The 24,342-nt window shown below is 44.0% G+C and overlaps 1 protein-coding gene across 6 annotated transcripts; it reads right to left on the reverse strand.

The window, feature by feature from the left end:
* Positions 1 to 1,010: 1,010 nt before the first annotated feature.
* On the reverse strand, positions 1,011 to 24,325 carry LOC120955392 (prolyl endopeptidase FAP). Of its 6 annotated transcripts, none has more exons than XM_040376225.2 (6): positions 23,891 to 24,325; positions 20,145 to 20,442; positions 3,761 to 4,249; positions 2,674 to 3,688; positions 1,835 to 2,598; positions 1,011 to 1,759 (listed from the first exon to the last, which is right to left on the reverse strand). In XM_040376225.2, the coding sequence occupies exons 2-6, from the start codon at positions 20,367 to 20,369 to the stop codon at positions 1,664 to 1,666; spliced, it is 2,589 nt and encodes an 862-aa protein (XP_040232159.2). In that variant the 5' UTR covers positions 20,370 to 20,442; positions 23,891 to 24,325; the 3' UTR covers positions 1,011 to 1,663. The 6 variants fall into 6 exon arrangements, with proteins under 6 accessions (XP_040232159.2, XP_040232161.2, XP_040232160.2 ...); XM_040376227.2 differs by lacking the exons at positions 20,145 to 20,442; positions 23,891 to 24,325 and adding exons at positions 7,377 to 7,510; positions 15,526 to 15,672; XM_040376226.2 differs by lacking the exons at positions 20,145 to 20,442; positions 23,891 to 24,325 and adding exons at positions 7,377 to 7,515; positions 15,526 to 15,672.
* Positions 24,326 to 24,342: the final 17 nt, after the last annotated feature.

Below are 24,342 nucleotides of genomic sequence, written 5' to 3' on the forward strand. Positions count from 1 at the left end.
ATCAGTATCTTCTTATTACTACTTCGTTCTTCTAGCAACAGATGTCGATTTGGTCTATCCTTCCATTAACATGCCTTCATTGAGCAAACGCACATACGCGCCACAGAATGCCCCTCTACAACGATGCTTTCGATGTCCATAAAGCTCTATTTGGCCGTCCACTAGGATAGAAGGGATGTGCTGTGGCCCTGAACTGATATGGCAAGATGATAACAGGTGTAAGGAATGGCAACGTGTGTTTCCCTTAACTATTAATTAAGACCCCTAGACTCGGTTGATGAATCCTGCGAAGAAACCACATTAACGGACTTGTTTTTACTCCCTATCTATACTTTTAGATAAATAGCATTTAGATATGACAAGACATCTATGATACGATATGAAGAACCTTACTGGAGGATATTATGAAGATCATACACTATGTGATAACATATCATATACTGTCATAGATATCTTGCCATATCAGTTTGGTCCAGAGTTAGCAGACACTTCGGAGTTCGAGGCACTCAGTTCTTTAAAAGTTTCTCAAAATTACAGCATGAGATATTTGTAAAACCATTTGTGCTCTTCTGGCATGATCTACTGCGCTTTGTAATTTATCTCAAACAGTACACTTCACATTAAGCATGATCTTTATAATATCCTCCTGTAAGGTCCTCTTCATACTTCGTTCAATGGTTTCAACAGGCAAGCAAAGTTCTTTGTCAAATCCTGTTTCCCGAGTATCAATGTTTGGTCAAAGATCTGATCTTTTGAATAGACTGATCGTTAGAGAATCGCTAGAAATCATATTAATCCATTGGCAATATACACGGCGCAGCATCTCGAGATACCTAAGAACAACAACCTTATGCTTCGCTCAGTCCCTATTTTCTGTTGAAGATCATTCTGAAACCCTGAACTGTTGAAAGAGTCAGTACATATTTACTTAAAATAAATCTGGAATTTAACTTGCTTATTGTTTCGGATATCGTGGAGCAAGCAATTGGACTAACCATCCAGCAAGGAGATAGTTTTAAACAAAACATTTATATTTCCTATCCCGTTCATCGAATACCTCCTCTTCGTACTCTCTACCCACTACTGCGCGGTGGCAGTCGAGTTCAGCTACTACTGGATTGCTGTTACACTTAAATTCCCTACCAATATGTATCTGTGTACGTGATGTGCGTGTGTGTTTTAAGAACCGTTCCTAGCTCTCTCTCTATCTCTCCTGCATAACCACAAGTGTATAACGAACCGACCGACGGGATAATACGTTCCTTTGACTAGTGTTTTACAAACACGTTGTACTTCTGTTTCTATCCCATTCTTCCCTTTTCCTTCATTAGCTCTCTCCTTCTATGTACATATAGTGTTTTAAAATCTGTTCTCACAACAAATGCCGTTGTCCCTGCTTTGTCTCCTTTTCTCCTCTCCACATTATAGACACCAAATGCTCCACTTCGCTTTTGTGGAGGACCTTGTCTCTTGCTTCACAAACACCCCTCCTGGCTTCTTCCGAGTTAGTCTTATCTTATAGTATGTACAGGGATCGTTTGTGCTGTATATAGGCGAATCTCATCGCACCCTCCAAAATCACTGCAAAGAAGCAAACCGAGGAGCGCGAAAAGTACCGACCGGGTGCGGGTTTTGGAATGCGAACACAGTACAGAGCAGAGCTTTAGTTTAGCTTTAAGCACTCGCTGAAGAATTTACCAAGCGTATGGTAAAGATGGGGCCGCACACCAGCCAGACTGTGATCCTCGTCCGGGTAGCTCTGCAGACATTATAGGGTGAGAAAGCTGTTAGATGCTGGACTTACAGGCAGAAGAAAATCGATTCAATTACTTACCACCTGCTTGAACATGATGTCGTGTGTTTCGAGCGCCCGGGCCAGCTGCATCGCCTGCTGGTAGTGGACGTTGTCATCGTACGTACCGTGCACCAGCAGGTACGTCCGATTGCGGAACCGCTCGTGCAGTGCCGTCAGTCGCGATGTTTCATACCCGGCCCGGTTGTCGGTAAGTGTCGGCAGGCCCATGTACCGTTCGGTGTAGATCGAATCGTAAAACAGCCAATCCGTTACCGGCGCCACCGACACGGCACACTGGAACACGTGCTGCGTATCCTGCGCTAGTGCCATGGCCGATGCGTAACCACCGTAACTCCAGCCCCAGATAGCGATACGCTGCGGATCGACAAACGGCAGCTGTTCGGCTAGCTTGCGAGCGCCGGTAATCTGATCCTGTACCTCGACCGTACCGAGCTTACGGTAGATCTGGTACATGAGCCGATCGCCGCGCAGTCCACTGCCGCGGCCATCAATCTTCGCGTACACCACGGACCGGTTCGAGGCGAGATGGGTGCCCCAACCGATCGACCAGGTGCCGACGACGTTGGCCGAGTTGGGCCCACCGTACACGTCCACCAGCATCGGATGCTTGACCGCACTGCTGGAGGTGTTGGTGCCGGGTGGAATGAGCAGCATCGCCTTCGCGGTAAATCCATTGCCAAGATCCAGCTCGTGTATTTCGACGCGTGGGATCGCTTTCCCCTTGAGCGCACGCTCCAGATGATCGTTCGATTCCCAGATCTTCATCAGCTTCAGCTGCACAACTGCAAAGGAGGAAAGGGGATGTTCGTTAACATTGTCTCATGTCTCAATTTTCAAAGTCAAACGCCCTCCCTTACCCTTCTCAGCAACGCTCCACCGATACACGTGCGTCCAGGGAATGTTGGGGCCGCGCGCTTCCAGCACCAAGTAGTTACCGCCGTTCGGGCTCATCTGCGCATTGAAGAAGCTCTGCTTTGCGCTCACCTCTGTGTCGCACGTCAAGCACTGCCCGGCGGGAGCATTCGGTCGACCCTCGATCGCGTACACATGCAGCACGTGCGATTCGTTGGCCGTGTTGGCCGTGTAAAAGATCAGATTACTCTCCGCATCCCAGCGTAGAATCTCCTGCACGACAAACGTACCGCTAGTCACCGGGACGGCCGACCGTTCCGTCGTGGAGATCATCGTCACGTGCTTAAATCCACCGGCAGTACCCTGCGCCTGGGACGAGATCACCAGGAACTGTGTTCCATCCCCATTAAACACCGGCGCACTAAATAGATCCAACCATCCGGACTCTTCCTTAATCTCGTGCACGGTCATACACTGGCCAGACTCGGGCAGGCATGACTTGATAATGGCATGGTTCTGCACACGATTCATCCAGATCGTCACGAGCCGTTCCTTCGTCCAGCCAACGCTCGTAATGATGTGATCGCGCTGCTGATTCACCAGCTCAACCGGTGGCTCAATCTCCGCCAACTTCCGCCCGGTCAGATCGTACTGGAACAGATGCACCTCCGGGTTCTTGGTGCCCACCTTCGGGTAGTGCAGCGTCAGCTCGCGTGGATACTGATAGTCCGGGTTGCCCGGTGGCCCATAGATTGGGATCTTCATCAGTGGCGTTTCCGTGTCGTTGAAGCGTATGAACGCGATGCGCTTGCCGTCCGGCGAGAACCAGGTGGCAATGTTGGTGGAGAACACTTCCTCCTCGTACACCCAGTCCGGGATGCCGTTGTACACGCTCGGGCTACCATCGGTGGTGATCTGGATCTCGGGCGAGGTCGGCGTTTCGCGGTAGTAGAGGTTGTTCTGGTACACGAACACAAACGAGTGGCCGACGGGGCTCCATTCAACGAGATTGAGGGCACGCTAGATGCAAAGTAGAAAGCTATTAGGTAAAACGACAGTTTTTTTTTACTCTAGACAACTCATCCAACATACCCTCTGTCCACCGACATTAATCGGAGTGACCTGCTTCGTCGCCATATCCACAATATCGTAGATCGCCAGGTAGCTGTGGCGGAAGATCTTGCTGTAGCCGCGCGCTACCAGCAGATACTTGCCGTCGGGCGACAGGTCAAACTTGAAACCCTGCAGCTGCTCTTCGTTCGCCACTCCGAGCAGTGTTTTTGTGTCGTTGTCCTCCGGATCGTACACCATCACCGTGCCGAAGTCGTCGCGGAATATGATTTTTCCATTGGCGGTCCAGGTGCCGGTAAAGCCGCTCGCCGACAGTCGGCCCTGCAGGAAGTCATCCAGCGTGATCGGTTCACCTTCACGAATGATAGGGGCCGTCTCGGGACCGCTTTCTTCCTCATTGCTAGCGGTGAGGACGACCACGAGCGCGACGGCAACGACGGTAAGGATGACGGCCAACGTACCGAGGAGAAGATATCGGCGAAGGTTCCGCTTGCCAGAGCCAACGAGTTCCTGTGAAAGGGGTGGCAATGGCGATGATGCATTAGAACAATTGTGTTTCTTGGGGAAGTAAGGTCACAGTCTTATGTAAGAGATCTGTGTATGTGTAGGAGATCTGTGTACGATCGAGTCTACCATATTACAAACTCAACACAACTGGAAAGGAAAATGTGAAGACTTTTTGGATAACAAAATACGGAGACAACGACTGTATCAGATCAATGTCACAATATTGCAAGAGACGATTTTCCACTATGTGTCCGGTTTACCCAAAGCCTTCAATAAACGTGTAGCACTAGCAAAGAAGAGCATTAGCTAGGTATAGTAACCCAATTACTTAGAAACCTGAAGGCGAACTGCACGATGACGAGTTAAGGATTAAGAACGGGTAGGTAAGACTACGGAATGGATTACTAATTTCATGTCAGTCACATTTTAAACTGTTTTTCTAAGACTTCTTTCAGCTATTCTTTGTCCTGTTTTGTATTGACCATTGTGGATTCTTACGTTATATGGATATGTGTTGAAGTTCCAAACACCTGCATTGAAATTTAGTTTAATACGAATGTGTATTGTGTCAAAAGCGGTAATTGGCTAGGACTAGGTTTTAAATAAAACATGCCTGGACTGGCAGTAACATCTCCAACAAGGTTCTTCAATATTTTTTAAATATATATTTTTATAGAGACTTTCAGTATATTGCTTCTTAAAGGTTCTTGAATGATGTATGTACATCAGGTTTCATTTAGATCTAGTAATAGCCAAAAAATAAATCACAATCAGTTGTACCAGTGAACTCATTCGTTCGAGTGCTCACCGGTACGGCCGGATTACTAAAATTATTAGAGTATTGACATGATAATACTGACAACCATTATATCACTATACAGAACATTTCAATATTATCGATGTTACAAAGTCACAGTCTCGTGTTTGCATTAAGGATACAACGTCCAAAGATCCAGGGAGACCTTTAAGGGATTAAGGGTCCAAAGTAACTATACTATTGAGTTGAAACGAGATGGATGAAGTTTCTATACTCAAAATCTTGATAGGCCATACCGTATTGGCAATAACTAGTGCTGAAGATGATGGTGATGAGCTATTTATTGCAATCGTATCATCAATTCAGATTTTTTAAGCTATGAATGTCATGAATAACACACGGACCTTTCCTCTCTAAGGTGTTCAAGAAGCTTTAGGAACAAAGATACACTTGGCATCTGTAAGTGGGCAAGGGTAAATTGCACAAATCCTTAAAGAAAAAAATTAATAAAAATGTTAAAATTTCAGGTCCTTCAGGCTTGGTATCTCCTCCAAAAGATGGAAATAAAGACACTCCATTGATATGAGAACCTGGATTATGCAGCGGATTCTTAATTTTTTAACTGTTTACGCAGTCGTTTCTAGAACATGAATCAAACTGTGATAGTCTCAAGGATCTTATAAATAAGATATTCTTGGATAATGCATATTGCTCTGTATAAGATTTAATCTTCTTATCTCATCCAATAGCTCTGTTCCTATACTATGGTTCCCACTCACTACTATGGTCCTATTGGATTAACTACTGCAAACTACTTTATCATTCACACGTTGCATAGTTTGAAGCATTGACCACAGTTCATCAATTCCAACCTATTTAGGCAACAATCCGTTTTAATCAGCGCTTCCAACTGTTGTTTCAATCTTAAATTACAACACCACCAAGCCACATAACGAATCTCATGATGAATCGCCGAAAATTACACATCCATCATAATCTTTCACACCTTCGAATTGCCTCTTTGGGCAGCTTTCGTCACGTCCTTTGTCGGGCAACAATCCGGCCCGGTTATTAAACGACACACAAACACGAGCGCTTCTTTTTCATGCCTTTCCTTATCTGGTCCGATAAAGAAGGAGGTGTTTGTTGAAACAATGTTATCGCAAATAGCGCAAACACCAATTAAGAAAAGGGAAACCCCTTGCGCCCAATCGGGTATGATGATCTTTGGAAGAGGCACCAGATTAGGCATAGCTCCCATAGCTAATTGGAGATGATCGTGGATGGTCATGTACATCCCGTCTGCAGGTCCCCTGTTACTATCACATCATTCCAAGGTAGTAACTTCCTCCGGTTGGAAGGCCCTAACGGACAGAGCAGTGGTTTTCTTTCCATTGCCCTTAACACGGGCGACGTAAGCCTGCGTCGTGCAAACACACACACAACCGGTCACGAAAAACCTGTCCACGAACACCGTTTCATAACCGTTCGAACTTCCGAACCCTGCACGGTCGGTGTGGCCGCTGCGCGTCTCGTGGAAAGGGAAAGTGAATCCGATCCGGAAAGTGTACTGTGCACGGAAGGCTAACGCCGCGAGTTGTCCGCCACTGCATTGCGACCCAAATTTGTTGCGTCGCGGGGGTTTAGATCGCTTCAATTAGTACGCCAGGCACATCGAGCCTGGCCCCATTTCGTTTCGCGCTGGAGTAGTGCACGTTACCCTGGCACGTAATAGCCTTGGCTGTACACTCCACAAATATATGCATTACCATCTGGAAAGAAAACCCGAAAAAGCAAAATATTTGTTCATGAAACGCAGTGGCGAAAAGATCGTTGACCACCAGCCAGACCGAGTGGCGATGGCCAATGGGGATTGAAGTATGGGATGAAGTGGTGGTGGTGGTGTATTACGCTCTGATGCCGTGCAAGGAAATTCCGAACCTGAACGCCGATGGTAAGCGAACATGCCAGCCCGCGCGCTGAAGACTTTACGGATTGATCGCGTATTTACAATTTCGCTCACTACGCAACACGCGACCATTTGGAGGGTTTATGTATGTGTGTGTTTAAAGAAAGCAAGAGACAGAGCGGGACGGAGAAGGAGAGAGAGAGAGCTGTTTGTTCTATTATGCAATTGCAAAAAAAAAGTTATGACGCAAGGCGACGAAAAGGTGTCCAAGAAGCGATCAACAACCGCGCGATCGTGCATGTGGAAAAGTGGATTCGAGTTACACCGCCTTTGTGCGACTCTGATTTGCAGTGGAACGAAATTGATTGATTTACTACCTTACACGGGCTACTTTTATCCTCTTATAAGACGCTTATGAGACTCTTAGATGCTTTTTTATTTTAAAATCAATAGTACACAATTACCTGATCCGAATGTCCGATCTCGATGCTGTTGCCAGTGGATGCTGCCATTTTGAAGGGCTCTCCTTCGTCTCGTTCTCACACCCAAGTCACACTGCTTAGTGTCCACGATCTTTAGTATACAGCTCACAACGATACTACACTAACGAGGTACGGGGACATTAAGCTTATCAAATCTCACTTCGATCACACGTCGGCTGTCTTGCAGCGACTAAACTACAAATCCATGCTCGTGTAAGACGCGATAGAACTCCAAAAAAAGACTCGCGCTACCAGAGAAGCTTTTACTTGTCACGATACTGTTGTTCTTGCCACGCAATACGCAGAGCTCCGTTTGCAAGTGTTACCACCCATCTGAACAAACACTGTTCATCGCCCGAAAGAGTTCCACCCAGATAAAAGGTGGAACACTCCACCACTTTGGAAGGTGATATAATCGTATGGAAGTAGAATTCACATTTTTTCGAACCGAAATACTTTAAAGTAAGTCTTCCGCCAGACAAATAAACGATCGAGAAAATAATTTTTATTTCTGTCGATACAGCCTGCAGACTATTTTTCTTTCCATTGCGTTGGAAGATATTTGGTGCGTCTTGCGTGTGAGTCGCAGTGTGGGGGTTTTTTATCGTGCGGATGTAGTTCCTGCCGCCTTCCACCGAATGTGTACACGAGGTTCAATTAAACCAGCATGTTTTACCTGCCCGTAAACACGCTTGATAACAGTTTACAGAGATGTAGTGGAGATGGTAGAAGCAACCAGTATCTCGTATCTCGCTAATTGCTGAACAAAAGCGGTCGTACCGTGGCTAGCCGTTCAATAATGTCGAATTATAAGGGTGTGTTCGATTTTGTAGGTAACCGGGCGGTTAAATGCACAACGAGAGCATATGCTGGGTATAATTGAGGACGTAATTTAAGAGCCAATCGAAAAGAGTATTTGCTGGGAAACGGGGCCAGACAATATTCTATAAGAGATTACGGATCATATGAAATAATATAAGAAAACCGTAGTATAAAATTACACTCTAATTCATGAATCTAATTCAAATATATCAATATATTATTTAAGTTTTATACATCAGGACAATTTACCCGCTTTGATAGAGTCACGAATCTTCAAAAATTCGTCCTTTCTGGAGTCCAACAAACCGTAACGAACAGAAATTATTACAGCTATAAGACTTGTCAAAAGTGTAATGTAGCTTTAAAGACAGATTGCTTTCCAAAGATCTAGTTATAGATAAGGTAGATAGATCTAGCAATTGACTCTGCGTCTGCATTATATTCTGCATCTTTGGTCCGCGTAATCATACCATATCTGTCTTATGTAAGCTAATCAAGCTTAAGTTACCGCATTTCCGAAGTTTTAGCTACGAAGGAAGTTATTAAGTTTTTGAATTTCACAAGACCACTCCTGAGATTCCAGAACTGCTCACTCTGTTCCGATCTAGAGATCCTTCAAAGAGTCAAATTTAATATAAGATTCGCGAAACGAACACGAGCCGTATTTGGGTTATGAAATGCGGAAGCAGAGGTGGAATAGATAGCGTATTCTTCGAAAGTAGTAAGATGTATGGCTAAAAGTGTCCCTAGTAATAGGTCTAGTTTTATAAGAAATCTCTCTAACCTTGGTACTTAATTGCATATCGTTTGGTTCTTAAAGCTTATCTTCACCCATTACATCTCAATTGTTTAAAGAAGATATTCCTCCACATCACCCTTTTCACAACAAAAGGACAAAAACGTTTTGAAGGTTCAAAGATCAAATCTATTAAAATAAACCTAAATAAAACGTATTGATCGAAAACCTCCTAATAAAAGCATCAATCTTTGAACAATGTTTCAATCTATCAGCGCTAAAAGAGTTCTTAAAATAGCCCAAATTGGTGGCCTACGGAATTGATTTCCTGGTCGTGTGGCTCGTCTAATCAACACCAATCTAAACGATCAATTCACTGTTTTCCCTTTCCGTAAAAAATCTTCTCTTTCCAACAGCCTTCCGTTGCATGGCTTGTGACCGTTGTGACTGGATCGAAAATCCCGGAACTCCCATGCGGCTGGGTGATCAAATCGTTTTGCCGTCTTCCTTCCTGTGTGTCCGGTGTGCTGATCGGGTCCGGTGTGTACTTAAATTACCGCTTAAAAGCATCACTGGCTGACAGTGTCTGACGGACAGGCTGTTGAGCTTGAAAAGTGTCGAGCGGTTCCGGTGTGAACGTGCCACAACGAAAACAATCACGAGCTGCGAATTAGCAACCCATTCTTCACGCTTGCTGCTGCTGCAGCACAATGTTAGCTAAACGGGTGGTTTAATGTTCATCCTTTTTGCGAACATTACACCTACACCTTGCATGCAGGCAACACAGTAAACCGACCATTTATTTGAATGATAGGATGCGCTTTGTCGCATCATCTTGTTACACATCGTTATTACGTCCCGGTTGGGTGGGCAGAAAAATTGTGCCTTAAATCGTCTGCCTATATATGCATCACACATGCCACATTCAAAATTCATGGTCCACACACGCACCCATTGTCGTTAGGTTGCCCGGAGGAAAGAAATCTACAATCTTGCCAGCGCAGCGAGATCTCGCACCCCGTCCAATGATTCGTAACGATTCGCTCTAATTAAGGTTCATCTAAAACTTATCCAATTTGATTGACCGATTTGTCACCCTCCGGGGAGAGCCGAGGCCGATGATGTGTCCCGCGTCATGGACCAGTTACCAGCGAAAATGTTCGCTTCGGTCATCCGCTTCCCGGAACGGTTGGTGAGTGAGTATGTTCGTACGAGCAGAGCTGGTCATGCGGAGATATTTCCTATAGGCATTTTCTTCTACCCATCCCAATGCAATGCCTGTGGACTTTCACTAATCCATCATCTTGCTGCGAGTGTGTGTGCGTTCTCAGTTCGATTAACATTAATTAACCCATCGTACACTGTGCGGCAGTGGATTCCTCCACTTAAAGTCTCACCAGAACTCGGCTCATTCTTTAAAGACTACTCCAAATCCCAATGGCAAGCCAAGCGTAGCGTAGTCTCGGCACTCGAGCTATGCCATTACAACAGCGTCTCGGTGTGTCTCGGCGGGTAGGTTAAACGCGGCGGAAACAATCTGGTCGTTCATCTAAGCAGAGTAAGTGGCATCTCTTGCTTGTAAGTACACACCGAGTTCCGCTTACACTCGCTGCTCGCTCAACTCAATGCCCCAACCCGGCCACCAACCGGGGCAGTGGAGCACATGGGAGCACACTTCACACGAAGGAGAATTGCACCGTCAGGATGCACTCGGGGATGCACGTTTGCATTTTTCATGAAGCCGTCTTGGCTGGCAGGAACTACTCCTAGGCGCTTGGGATGACATCCTGAAGGATCTCACGTATACGTTCCCATAGTACGCCGTGTGTGTGCCGTCTTGACCTTAAGGCATTACTGTCTCTCCTGTGCTCCAAGATCCTGTGTCGTTAAACTGCCACTTATCACACGCTGGTGGAGGTGGTGGTGGTGGTGGTGTTGTTATCGTCATCGTCGGCGGTGCCTTCGCTGACAATGTTTGCTGGCTGTGCTCGGTGTGGCGTGCATTTCGTGCATCCAAAGCTTTATACATTATTTATATTGTGTGACGCTTTACACACCTCCACCATGGCCGGGGGCAGGATGAAAGGATTAAACAATGTTTACCATCGATAAAAACGTACCGGGCCATGATGGGGACAGTGAACGAGCGAGGGAGAGCACCATTTCAATCTTCGCTCTGGGAGTTGTTAAATTAAAACACCACCAGATCAGTCAAGCGTTACTGGGGCCGTTCGAACCGTTTTTTGGGAGGAGATGGATGGCGTTTCAGAAAACGTTTCATCTTAGAGCTTCCCTCGAACGGGGGAGGCGATTCGCTTGCGGTGAAAGAATGTATTAAATTTATTTTGTGAGCCTTTTGTTCGAGTTTTATTGAAGCAACTGTTCCAGAATTCATCTCGCATGTCCCACCCAAAAGCCCGAAACCTTACAATGGTTTGAGCTGCAGCTTTGGAAAGAAAAAGCCGCTTCTCGATGGCTTCGGTGTGATGAATTTTGCACTGGCAATTGGCACTACTTGTTGTCATCTTCTTTGTTGTAAGTCGGTAGAAAAAGCAACCCACTGCGGTGGGTTTACAATTAATCAATTTTTGCTGCCTCAGAAAAGCTTGTTCAGCACGTGTTTCGAATAGAAATCTTGATTACAAATCAAACCAAATTGATTGTCGACGTAAAAGGCGGGGCATACAAAGCGCAACGAATGTAAATTATCGCCCTCATTTCAAGGGGCGAATTGTAATGCTACACTACACAAGAAACTAAACGCAGTGCACCTAATAATAAGAAAATGGTTTTAAATGCAATACTCTAACCGTGCCGTACCGTAGGTAGTATGACGTTTGCTGAATAATGTTACGCTACGGGAGATTGGGGCACTATGCCCGTGCTAGACAAATAATTATGTTTTTGTTGTAGTACAAAGAGTACATCATGATGATGATGATGAAGTTGATGATAAGATTAAATTATTGTGTGTGTTTACATTCGATTGAACCTTACAGGGTTTCCCACGATTTATTGGTTGGTTTCCATATTGTTTTGGGCTCGTTTCATGATTTATTCATCGTATTCCATAGATTTTTGGTTTGCTCCCACGATTTATTAGTATCGGCCCATTGGACATCAATACAATTAAACAAACAACATTCTGCAATACGTCCAAAAACTCGTGGGAATATATGGAAAGCAACCAACAACTTTCGGGAAACAACCAAAAAATCTTTGAAACCCCCTTTATAAGATTATTATTGTTATTATGGTCATTTCAGTATAGAACAAAAACTTTATTCGATACGATTAGATCTATGCAATTTCGCAAACAATGTTTCAGCATAATTGACCTTTTAATAATGAAAATATGAAAAATGCCATAATTAGATCGTTAACATTATTTATAATGCTGAATACCTTTTGCCATTCAACATTTCATTCACCTATGTGAACAATTAGAGTTCAATGCGTAATGTTAGAGGTCCAAAATAGATATCAGCATTCTTCATGCTGAATTGAATGTGTCAAAGTATAGTGAATAATTGCTTTAATACAACAAGAGTTGTATAAGCTTAAAATATGGAAACAATCATACGATTGTTAAATATTTAAATATGTAATGAGTATTATTGAATCCAAATCCAAACATGAAAAAGTTACTAAAACTTGCTCCTACCAAAAAACCTTAGAACAAAGGGCTCATCAAGCCCCACCTGTCCCTATTCCTTACCAATATCAAAAGACATAGACTTTCACCCCTTTTTCTTCACAGCAATCGTACGATTGAACTATTTGTCATCTTGAAATAGGCAATAGGTCTTCGTCGCGTAGGCTTCGATCATCACACTGTCACCACCATCGTTGCACATCTGGAAGACTCGAATGTCTCGCACACGCTCACAAAGAACTGCTAATGTTCGTGCGCGAGAGTAACTAGATCTATCACTTAACGCTGACCCCCCGCCGGTATTCGTGGGTCAACTTGCAAACCAGCAAACTGGCAATCAACTGTAAGGGCACCGTGACCGTACAGAACTGATTGACACTAGCCTGTAATGGTTGGCCTGCAAGATTCCACGAAACCGGACCGGACAATGATAAGCAACCGAAAGGGGAAGAACTCGATCTAACAGCACTGTGATCGTGTAAAGATAATAATGATGATGATGATGGTGTCGAGCTTTAGGTGAAGTTTTGCAGTATTGTTCGCAATACTTCGTCACAGCGACAGGCTCAAAACATTTCACATGGATGAGAATCTTGATGTCGTACTGGGTGGGAAATACACCGATTATCTCTCTCCCAGTTGGATTGTTGGTGGAGCTTTTTAGACCTACAGACCTACTGCAGGGGGACTGGAAAACCTTGGTATTTGAAATAAGCATGCAAAAAAACAAACACACACAAAACACACACCTACTTCATTAAGTCAGGCATGGAGCTCAGAGCTCTTCGAAGGCGTTCCATTGGAGGAGCGCTGTCTCGCGTGGGGATACACAAACGCGCAGCCTCCAAAAGCGAACGTTTGCCTTCATCGAACAAACAGTAACAACAACAACAACAAAAAACACGACATTGATCAAGTTCCGAAACCGGTTTTGGAGATTCAATCGGTAAAATTAACATCACGATTCTTCTGTGAGCGAAGCATCTCAGGACGGAGTTACCTGCCCGAGAAGCAGTTCTTTGAAGCTCTGTTTTTCGCTAATGCTTCTTCAACTTCCAGTACCTTCGTGCACGTAGATGTGACGTAAATTGACTTCGAGATAGAAACAGCATTACGAAATGGCATCTTTGAGTGTAGTTGTTGCGGGTCTTGGTGCGGATCGTGTAATGTCACGGCGGATATACATTCTTCAACAAGTCCCACACACTTCAGTAAATCATGTCTCCCCTTTTCAATGTCTATCGGTTGGCAGTTACTAAGAGTATCGGGATGGCATTATCACTGGATGGCATTATCTGAGATTAGCTCCTAGATTAAGTGCCGACAGGTGACAGTAAAAGTGGTGTTTTATGACACCGCGTGATGTACACTAATAACCCTGACGCGTTATCAGCAATTCAACGGAATTCTTTCCGTGTAATTGCCCCTGATATTGGCGAACAAGTAGAGTGCGTCGACTAAAGTAGGCACAATATAATTTATTAAAAAACACACACCCATGGCGGGAGATTACATTGTAAGTAAAATAAATTAAAATAGTATAATAAATTAAAAGGGTAAAAAAGATTTACTGAGCGTAGAAAGCGCTCAGGGATGGGTGTGTTGTGTGTGTATGAGCTGTAGCAATAATTTAACAATTTCCATCCAACCTCGAGCCCGCTGGAATGCAGCTACATTTTGTATGCACATGTTGCACTTTGGCGTAAATCAAAATACGCCAACCCATATTCCTGCCACGTGCTGGTGAGGGTGGTGGTCGTGTGCGTTGTTCTTGGCGCAAAGCCACCCAGGAGAACGACGCGGGTTTGTAATAAAATAACTCGCACACACACACACACACACACACACACACACACACACACACACACACACACACACACACACACACACACACACAATTACTCAACACAAAACAAACCAAAAAAAAAAAAGATGATGCATTACCGCTTGCATACCGGGCTAGGTTAGCCCAAACAGGAAGAGCGTGAAACGATGATCATGATATGGCCGCGTTTGTCGTGTGCATCCACCGTACACTAACACAACGTAGCGGTTATTTAATTTGCCTTCGTTTTTTTGTTGTTTTGTTAGTTTGCATGGTAGTCGCTCTTGGGCTTGGGCTCTTGCACACAAAAGGTGCACACTGGAGCCAAAGGTCCGGAGTGGCCATTTAACGCCCCGATGTAAGTGTAGGGGAGCGGCCTCTGTGTGGCCGATGTGTTTGGAGAAAGCTTATAAACATCAAACGCAGGTTTGCACAAATTAAACAACTCAACGGATCGCACAAATTGACGGGATGTGCTAGAATAATGCACCTGATGGGCTTCGATAGCAAAAAGAGCAACAGTTGATTGCTCGAAAAGGTGCAGTTGTTATCTCCAGCAATTATAGAAATTCATAGAATTAAACAAACCACGGAAATGCCTTAGATTTCGTGGCGTCTGTTATTATTTCTAATTATTAAACACTCGGAAAATACCACGACCACTATTTACTCATATCCACGCTAACTGATCTCAAATGTGATCTGTAATACACAAAAACACACGTCCAAACAGTACACATAAGCCCATATTGGTATGGATTTGTTCACCGCATCACACGCTTTCGACACTGTCACACGGTTGATGACGCTTTTCTACTGGTCACACGGGGCTGCAATGATGTGCTGTGTTGATCGCATAAATTTACACACGAAACGCGAAAGAACGATGTATACACAGGCGGCATTAATGCTTGCGTCTGTCACCAAACCCTTTCACAGCTTGGCACCGTAAAAAACACAAAATCCAAAGACCTCCCCAACAGAAGGGAGGAATGTTATGGTTTGGGAGCTGTGTTCCGCCGTTCTTGCCTTTACACTTTCGCCTTTTTTGGAGGCCCGCGCTCTTACGCACACAAACACGCATAGTACGCACCTTCACGCAACACTTAAAAACCGAGACCCGAGACCTGGTGGACACTGTGGACACACGCCAAAAGTGGACGCGCGTCTCTGCGTCTGCTCACTAAACCACGGGGACTCGACCGTACGCAACGAACGTTACGCGAAAATTGAAACCGTTTCGTTCGAGCTGCCCGCCACCAGCGTGCAGTCGGGTGCGATCGCGTTGCGCTCTGCACCAAAGCATACTCACCGAGAGACAAACAGCAGGCGAGAAAACAGCACAACCACACGATGGAGGGGTTGGTTTTTAGTTGCTCGTTGTGGCTCTCTCTCGGCGAAACTGCTCGAATTGAGTATCGAATTGGTTTCAGTCCACCAAAAAGGTATTGGTGGATGCTGCTGTAGGTGATATACCATGATGAGATGATTTTCTAAAATCAAAAACTCATTATGGTGATATTTTTCCAGCCGATGTTGTTCAATGTTGGCTTTTTTTGTATTGTCGAGTGGTTGGGAAAATTTCAGCGTAACTCACTTTCTCCCCGCTGCTCCGCTTCCGTACCCCAATGGGGCATTTGATTTGCTTCCTATCATATCGGTCGAATCCATTAGTCTTTGCATAATGATAAAATTGCGGCAAATAAAGGTTTACTTTCGCCACTACAAAAAAAAGCCTTTATAATGAACTGGTTTCGTTTTTCCAGTTTCGATTTAAAGGTTCAATTTGAAGATGAGGCGGTTTGTTTTCGTATCTACAACACTTCTTGCCTTCTTGCATTTGGCCTCGTTACTTCCTTTCGCTTCTGTTGGTTGGTACAACAAAACCAGCAATTTCCCACAAAATTGAACCATTTTTTTTAGTGTAATGCAACTATTTACCACGACCATTCGGTGTCACATTGTTATACATATCTTTCGATCAACAGTTCACGTTACTACATCATTTAAATTGTGTAACATACTTTGGAAGCTTACGTTTGTGGTATAACTTGAGTAAAAAGTACGAGTCAGCTTACACTTTTATTATATTAAAAATACAGCAATATAGTCAAGTCAACTAGTAACAACTATTACAACTGCTCTTATAAATGCAACTCAACAGTTCAATAAGTCAGTAAAAACACAAACATTGCAATTATTTTGCATCAAGATTCTAACTCGAATCGAACGCATGACATCTGTTGTGATATTTCAAACTCTTGACATGACTCTAACTAACCGTCCACTTCCCAGTGCTTTAAAACGCATATAGTTTCATACTCTGATGGTAAAGTTTGACTGTAAAAAACAATATTTATGTTAAATTTAGTGTTTATGATGAGCATACGCAATTTCAATTAAATTTAATGTTCTATCTTATTCGAACAGTTGAGATTTGTCACTGTTTATTTTTTTTTTCCTTTCAAAATGAGTTGCTTACTGAATATTAATTTCTACGAATGTATATGCTTGAAGACATCATAATATGATAATTTTGATGAAGATTACTAAAATGGAATCCTTCCAGAATATTACTAAGAACAATCCTTGTACATCAATGCAATATACGGGAATGTGATGAATTTAAAACAAGTTCTTTTTTCTTATTTCTTTCATCAACAACTTGCCCAGTTTGACCCACCTGTACAGCCTACAGTGAACGCGTTGTATTTGAAACTGCTCGATATCTGCTTTTTAGCGAGAAACATCCACCCCTTCGCGAGAAACGCTCTCTTTGCAGAGCATCCTTCTCTTGTTGCTCCCCTAGCAACGGGGAGCAAACACCAGCCGGCTTTTAGCCTCGCTCTCTCCCGAAGCATTGCTGGATGCTTCTTCGCTGTAACACTGTAAACAACAACCGACGACTTGTTGCCGTTTGCCGCCCGAGCGAAGTAATCTCTTGAAGCCAAGGAGCAGGAAATATAACACGCTCGTAGCCGACACGACGCGGTGCGTTGATAGAAAGTGGCCGAACAAAGTGGATAAACATTGTGATTTCGGTGTCGGCTTTCATCCCTTTCTCTCTCTCGCTTGCTCAGTCTCCCCTGTGCTCCCCTCAAATACGCGCATTACCTTTCACTTTCCTCCCCCTTGTCAAGGTTAAGTCACTGGCAGGTCCGTCTCCGACCCCGAGATCTCTTAGCGAACGTGGGGCCTTCCGAACCGTAACCGTTGCATCTGACTGCAGTCACAGCATGTGTTGTTTCTCTTCCTGGTCTTGCTGCTACTTTGCTGCCGCGAACGCAATTAAACCTATTATTCCCGTGACTCTTTTCCCCCCATCAGCTTCGGAGGCTCTTTCATGTTGCATGCGCCTGCTGCCACAAACAGATGCATATATGCTGCTGCTGGTACTGATATGCTGGATAAATGACAGCCATCTCAGCACAAATCGGCCCACATGAAGCCGCGGCAATGGCGTGTGTGTGTGTGATTCTCCGCCTGCCTAATCAGGATGAAGCCAATTGAGCCGCAAACGAACGATTAAAACCGTTTTCTGAGACAGCGAGCTGTCGTTAATTGTCCGATACACTGAACACATAAGCGGCGAATATGAGCCAGTGCGAGATTCGAACAACAGATAGCAGCATCGTAGAAGATAACGGTGGACGGTGGATGCGTTAATGGATGGTAAATGTCTCACGCCGTCCAGCCGGGTCAACGATTGTTCTTCTAGGCCAGCAAACAACGATGTTCCGCTGCTCGCAAACGATGACTGGAGCATCAGTGTCAGAACAAGCGATCCCCTTCACAAGCAGAAATGGTAAAGATTCGCCCAGCAAAGGGCCGAGCAGAACAATCAATCTTCCTACATGCCTGTTGTTGTACATGAGCGGAGGGCGCGGACAAAGCGTAGAAAGAAACAAGTGCAGTAGAAACAACTTGTTCACCAGCTCAAAGCTCGACCCACATTTGCTATGCTAACAGCTGGTGGTTGTTCTTTCGCTTGTAAGGGGACGGCACTGTCTGTTAACAATGCAAGGTTAGGTTCCCATTTGCATAGATACCACTCTTTGCGTGGCAAGATACGGTGGTAAGTGTGAGGAACAAACGCAAAAAAGTGTACCTACCCAACCAGATAATGGGTGTGAAAACTAAGGCTAAAGGGAGGGCACGATAATTGCAAACAGTGCCCACTACTGTTGGCTCAAACGGAACTGCATGCGAAATTGGAGTGCATTTTGATGTACTACCATCGGTTGAGCTTGTATGATTGCACACCGTTGCTTACCGCGTGCTTTAATTACAACCTCATCCAGTGGTTAATTGTTCAGTTTACATTGGCAGCTCTACTTGCGTGTGTAAATTAGCTGTATATTATCAATTGTATTAGTTGTGGCGAAAGAAAAAAGGACCATCGACATAACACGAAGGGGACTGTGTCGAGCAAAGCTACTCCAATACGTGTGGGTTTATTGACATTCGATGGAAAGTGTTCGGAGGATAGCAAAAATCGAGTGGGTAAATCTTTGAATGGTTTGACAGGTTATTATGAAGAATTCTCGAAGCATAAGAAAAGTAAATGAAAAACATAGTGAAAATAGATACATCTCTTTGAGGGTTCAGCTTTATATTGTTGTTGATAGTCTGAGGATAGCTTTTAGAACCTCTAGAATAGGTGTGCCGCAACTCAATGTCTATAGCACACGTAAGATGCACAGGTATCTGTTTTGGTTCCATAATTGTATCCTCCATTTTGAATGTTTAATCATTGACCTTCATATTTTATGTTGTTTATAAGCGGAAAAGAGCATGTAGATCAACACCATAACGTAATTTAAATGAAAACCCACACATCTAGAACCTAGAAGAAGTACTGCTCTCTCAGCCAGATTTATAAGTAAATAAGACTCATGAACTCATTAGTCTTGTTTGATTGTCTCCCATTCAAATTGGTACTAAAGATGACCATCTAAGCCATCCATATTGGGACCAAAAGAGCCTCCATCAGGTTTGACTTACATCCAATTCTTGTCATATTCTGATGCTATAAACATCTATCATCGAAGATTTAGTAGATGGTATATAACTCTGGATGGAGTCATCCAGACTCCAGATTTGGCACCTTGATCAAATTTAGTTTAAAAATAGGGATTCAACTCACCTCAGGAGATCAGGAGATCACAATGGTTGAAACCGCTTTTATTTTGGATGTTTTCGTTTATACCACCCAAGGCACTAAGTAAATGATCTTAACTGAAACTACTAATATTTCAAGGTTGAGAACAGATGATGCTATTTTTTGAAAATGAGAAAAATAGTCAGAGATGACTCCTACCATCTAATTGTTGTACTTCACTATTATATAGCGCATTGCGCTCAAAAGATTTTAGTTGTTTGATTATGTCATTCTTCTGGCACAGGATCCATCTGTACAGAAATAACGAAGAAGATTGCACTCGAGATGTATGAAAAAAATATCTCCTATAATTTTGGCCAGACGACTAGGCAGTAAACGCAAAAAGGGAATTATGATCTTGCTGACTTTAAACTACAAACCTATTCTCGAGTAACTTAAGATCGCACATTTGTTTGCATACTCCCTTGACAAATCAAGTCGTTAAGCTTCAATTCACCACCGGATCATCGCACAGGTAGATCTCCGTCACACGATCCGTCAACGCTCAACCCATGATCCCATTTTACCTTACATGCCTAGTTGTCACTCACCTGGTACATATCAATTTTCATCTTTCCTTCAACACCACCACGACCACCATCCATGTCCACAATAACACCACGTGCTGACCGCAACCACCGGCGACTACCGATGGTAGGTGCTGCCTCCCGATCCCCGTCACTGTCACCCGGCTCGGAATCACTGCTGCCGCCGTCTCCGAAATCGTTCTGTGCCAGCGGTTGATAAATGGGCTTGCGAGTTCGAGCGATGTTCATAGCTACGCGCGTCCGGTCGATGGGAGAGTTGAACGGGAAAAGTCTCAAACAAACCTGGATGGCACGTTACACCCTTTGGGGGAAGTAGAGATAAACAACAACAGGATTATTAATTATTTTAGCTTGAAATTATGCTCTACTAAAGCTGCTTTTTCTATTTATCGAATTTTATCTATTTAGACCAGCACTGTAATCTTTAAGATAATGCTGACCCAACACGAAATGATGCCTAAATTAACCTGTTTTACGTTCTGTTTTGTTTTGCAATTTGGTCAGTTACCCTCATTCCAGCCATTCCAGACACTATCCATCTGCCCGAAAATTGCCTTTTAATAATTTCAAGGGCAGCGGGTCAAAAGTCAGCTCGTCTGTCTCCTTTTTCGCACGGTCTTCCCCGGTGCTTAGCCGCGATTGTGTTAATAATGTTTGTGACTTATCGCACAATCCACCGCCACGATCTAGGGCACCCGGCCCTCCAGAAAGGTGCAAATTATAGCCTCCCCTCAATTATCAACACGTTTCAATCAATCACTGCAAACAAACCAACCAAAAACAAAAAAAAAAACCTTAAACCCCGGAACGTAATGCGAGGCACAGAACTTCAACACCAACTTCACTTCCAACGTGACCGAAAATCCCCGGCGCCAATGGTGAACCGTGTACCGTAGGGCATGGTTTAAACAGAGTGTGCAACCGTGTTATCATTCTTTGCTCCCACCAGGGGGAGGGCAGGGTTGTGAGGTAGTGGGCATAGAGATCTAATGTTTGTTACATAAAACTCAACAACGTCGTTTACCTTTTGGGGTGGCAGGGTGCACCATTATGTCTCACATTTCTATTCGGCGCGCAATATGAGAGAACAACGCGTTGGGTGCGGAATAAAAGTAACATGAACAGAGAGAGAGAGGGGAGGAAGGAACATTGGGGGAGAAGGGGAAATGAAACTAGTTAAAGATCGAGTGCACTTTGGGGTCATAATACACCGTGAGGGGAGAAAAATGCATAAATATTAGGTAGATGAAGAAGTTGTGATGGTTTTTTGTGTGTGCGGTTGAAAGGAAATGTTTGTGTTAGTTAGCTAATTATAATATCTGTAACGTTTATAACGTCTACTCGTACGACTGAACAACATGCCCCTCATGGGTCCCCGAATAAGCCCCGAATGAACCGTGGCCCCATACGTAGGACTGACTAACCTGCTATGAGTAAATCAATAAGTAATTGAAAGTCAAGCCCACTAGTATTACAGAGGCGCAGGCCTTTATCGACATCGGTTGGTTGTGCCGAAGAAGACGAAGAATGTTCTATTAAACTTTTTAAATTTCTCGTAGCCTGTAATAATAGAAGAACGATACTTGAAAGATGCTCTTACATGGTGATTTAATATTTAACACAGCTACACAATTTCTGAATTTTAATAATTGATTAAACCTTTGTTCAGGTTCTAATCTGAAGAAGTGCATTATAGAATAGTCTGGTATAGCGACAGCAGAGGTGACTTCGCGTGTTTGGAATGCGTTCAGTCATAACGATGTATAAACGTTCTGTCTGTTTATTATTGTACATTGTAAACACAATTTGACTAGAAAAGACTACTACAGAGCTCTTAAATAATACATTAATAAACATTAAACGCTCCCTTCACGTAGTGGATCCATGTAAATTAAATTACAAAACGAATTTTTTTAGGCCGAACCTTGCCGAATGCCATTACTTACGAATGACCTAACCGAATGTCATTGATAGAGCCTGCTTCTTCAAAAGTGTAAAGATTCAGTGTCCTTTCTGGGGTTTAAGGGGATTGGTCCTTTCAGGAGTCGGTATTTAAACTTATATTGGTTTTGTAGCGAAAATTGCTACAATAAAGAACATCAATTTGCAAGAACATATCAAATTCATTACAAACTATCCAATGTATTGAGACTAGCGATTAATTCTCTTGAGCAAATGCACGGTTTCATTCCGATTCCGACTCCAGAGAAACGGAATCGCCCGCTCCGTTTAGAACCGTCCAGCATCGTTCAGAATCGTTCAGTTACTTACAGAATCGTTCGGAAATCCTGGAAATAGTTCGAATTTCAAAGATTCCTACAATACCGATGGTTTCAATGATTTCGCCGTCGGAAACTTCCAACGATTCCTATGACTCCGGTTGATTCTGAACGATTCCACATGATTCACATCGGTTTTGATTGCACCTACCTTCGGAAGGTGACCCTCAAAATAATCGCTATTATTCGGAAAACTTGGTACCAAAAGCATCAAAATAATTAAAATAGTGTTCCAATTATGTTGTGCACTATTGAGGTACGAACGGTATAAACCCACCACCGTGTTTGTTTGCCAAAGTTATATTTTTTTACATTTGAAACAAACAAATGATATCTCATAATAATATTTTTGGCATTTATTTAAAAATCATATATCATTTTCTTTAAAGACATGTCTACAAGGTGTTGGTTCCGAAAGGACAACTTTACTTTTTTTGCAATACCCATAATAATTCAATCAAATTAGTTAGATTTACACTGAACTTTTTGTACGACCTAATAAATTCCACCTAGCCACGATCGCGGTTCTGAGGCACTACTACAAGTGAAAGGCAAACGGAGGCGAGCTAACAAACACTCGTCACCGATCAGTCCCCCAAAGGCGGAACCCGTCGACGACGTAATGTTGTGAGGTCGTCCGTCTTCTGGAGCAGTTCCAGCTGAGTAAACAAATGAAGCGGGGAATTTTCTGTGTGGTATCGATACAAAAGGTACACGATAAGATACACGACAGTGTCCACGTTTTTAAAAAGTTTCGTCTGATTCGGGTGGGGGTAAATTATGACTCTCGAATGATGTTATCACTGAGGTGGAGTGCATTTCAATTAGCTTTAGTGGAAACTTTCTTCCGATTGCAGTCTGTCAGCGAGAGCTCGTAACAGAAGTTATGCAAAAAATGATTTAAAATCATTTAGTCGTTTCCTCGCAGCATCCACACGCGCAGGTTTACTTCAAAAAGCTCATATTTCCCATGATGGTCTGTGTAAAATCTTGCCGAATCATCTTCCCATCCCCGGTGGCGGCGATGACCGCTGTCCTTCACAGCTTCCACAACCACCCCTTTTTACTCTCTCTCTCTCTGTCCTCCACCAACGGGTGCTGCAATAAACAAACAAAACAACGGCACAGCTGTGTAGCACAGCGGCTCCACACGGCTGACGCACACCGCGATCGTCAACGCCGCCGCGAAACACAACATCGCGATCGCAGCTCTGTGGAGCGAGATGAAGATGCTCTCAATCTTGACCTCAAAATCTTCGCCTCATCGCGCGCTGTTTGCTTGGGGCGGGGGGGGAGGGCAGGAAAGATCGCACGCCTCTTGTTCTTTTTCTTCACTAACACGTGCACTAAAACCTGCCGACGATGGTCGATTGTGTGTGTGACGGTGTTGCCCGCTCCTGTACTCTGTTTTTACTTAAGACGTCGCCTACTAAGACGCAACTTTTGAAATCCACTGTGTGCAGCTCTCACCGTTTTTATCAACTCGTCATTTGCATTATGCACGGTAACTTTTTGCTGGACTTTTGTTTCCCACACACATACACAAACAGTTGGAAAAAGGGACTTTTCTTTGCACGAACAATCCTCTTCACGTAACCTTTCTTTCACATTCACAGCTGGACGGCGTGTTTCAAGTGGTTTCAAAGATGCAAACGCGCAAACACACACATCTCTCGCACGGCACAGGCATCCACACTTTCTACTGCGGGAAGGAACAGGAAACCGTCAAAATTCGGGGTCACAACGAGATCGAAAGTTTTGTGGCGCGGGCGCGCAAACGTTCCCCCGTGTGGTTCGCTTTTGTCTTGCCGCGGCGCGACTGCCGCGTGTTCGCGAATCTCGCCGCGAACCGGAGAGGAATGAAAACCGCGCGTGTGTTACTGTTTGTACAGCGTTCGAGTACTGTCCCGTGCTGTGCACCA

The sequence above is a fragment of the Anopheles coluzzii genome, chromosome 3 (genome assembly GCF_943734685.1).
Source record: "Anopheles coluzzii chromosome 3, AcolN3, whole genome shotgun sequence".
NCBI classification, from domain to species: Eukaryota; Metazoa; Arthropoda; class Insecta; order Diptera; family Culicidae; genus Anopheles; species Anopheles coluzzii.

Excerpts from the sequence above, each read along its gene's own strand:
- LOC120955392 (XM_040376225.2), bottom strand. The coding sequence starts at position 20,369 with ATGAACATCGCTCGAACTCGCAAGCCCATTTATCAACCGCTGGCACAG. Across the intron at positions 3,689-3,760 it reads TTAATGTCGGTGGACAGAGG|CGTGCCCTCAATCTCGTTGA; the intron begins GTATGTTGGATG and ends CTTTGCATCTAG. Across the intron at positions 2,599-2,673 it reads GTGGAGCGTTGCTGAGAAGG|TTGTGCAGCTGAAGCTGATG; the intron begins GTAAGGGAGGGC and ends CCTCCTTTGCAG.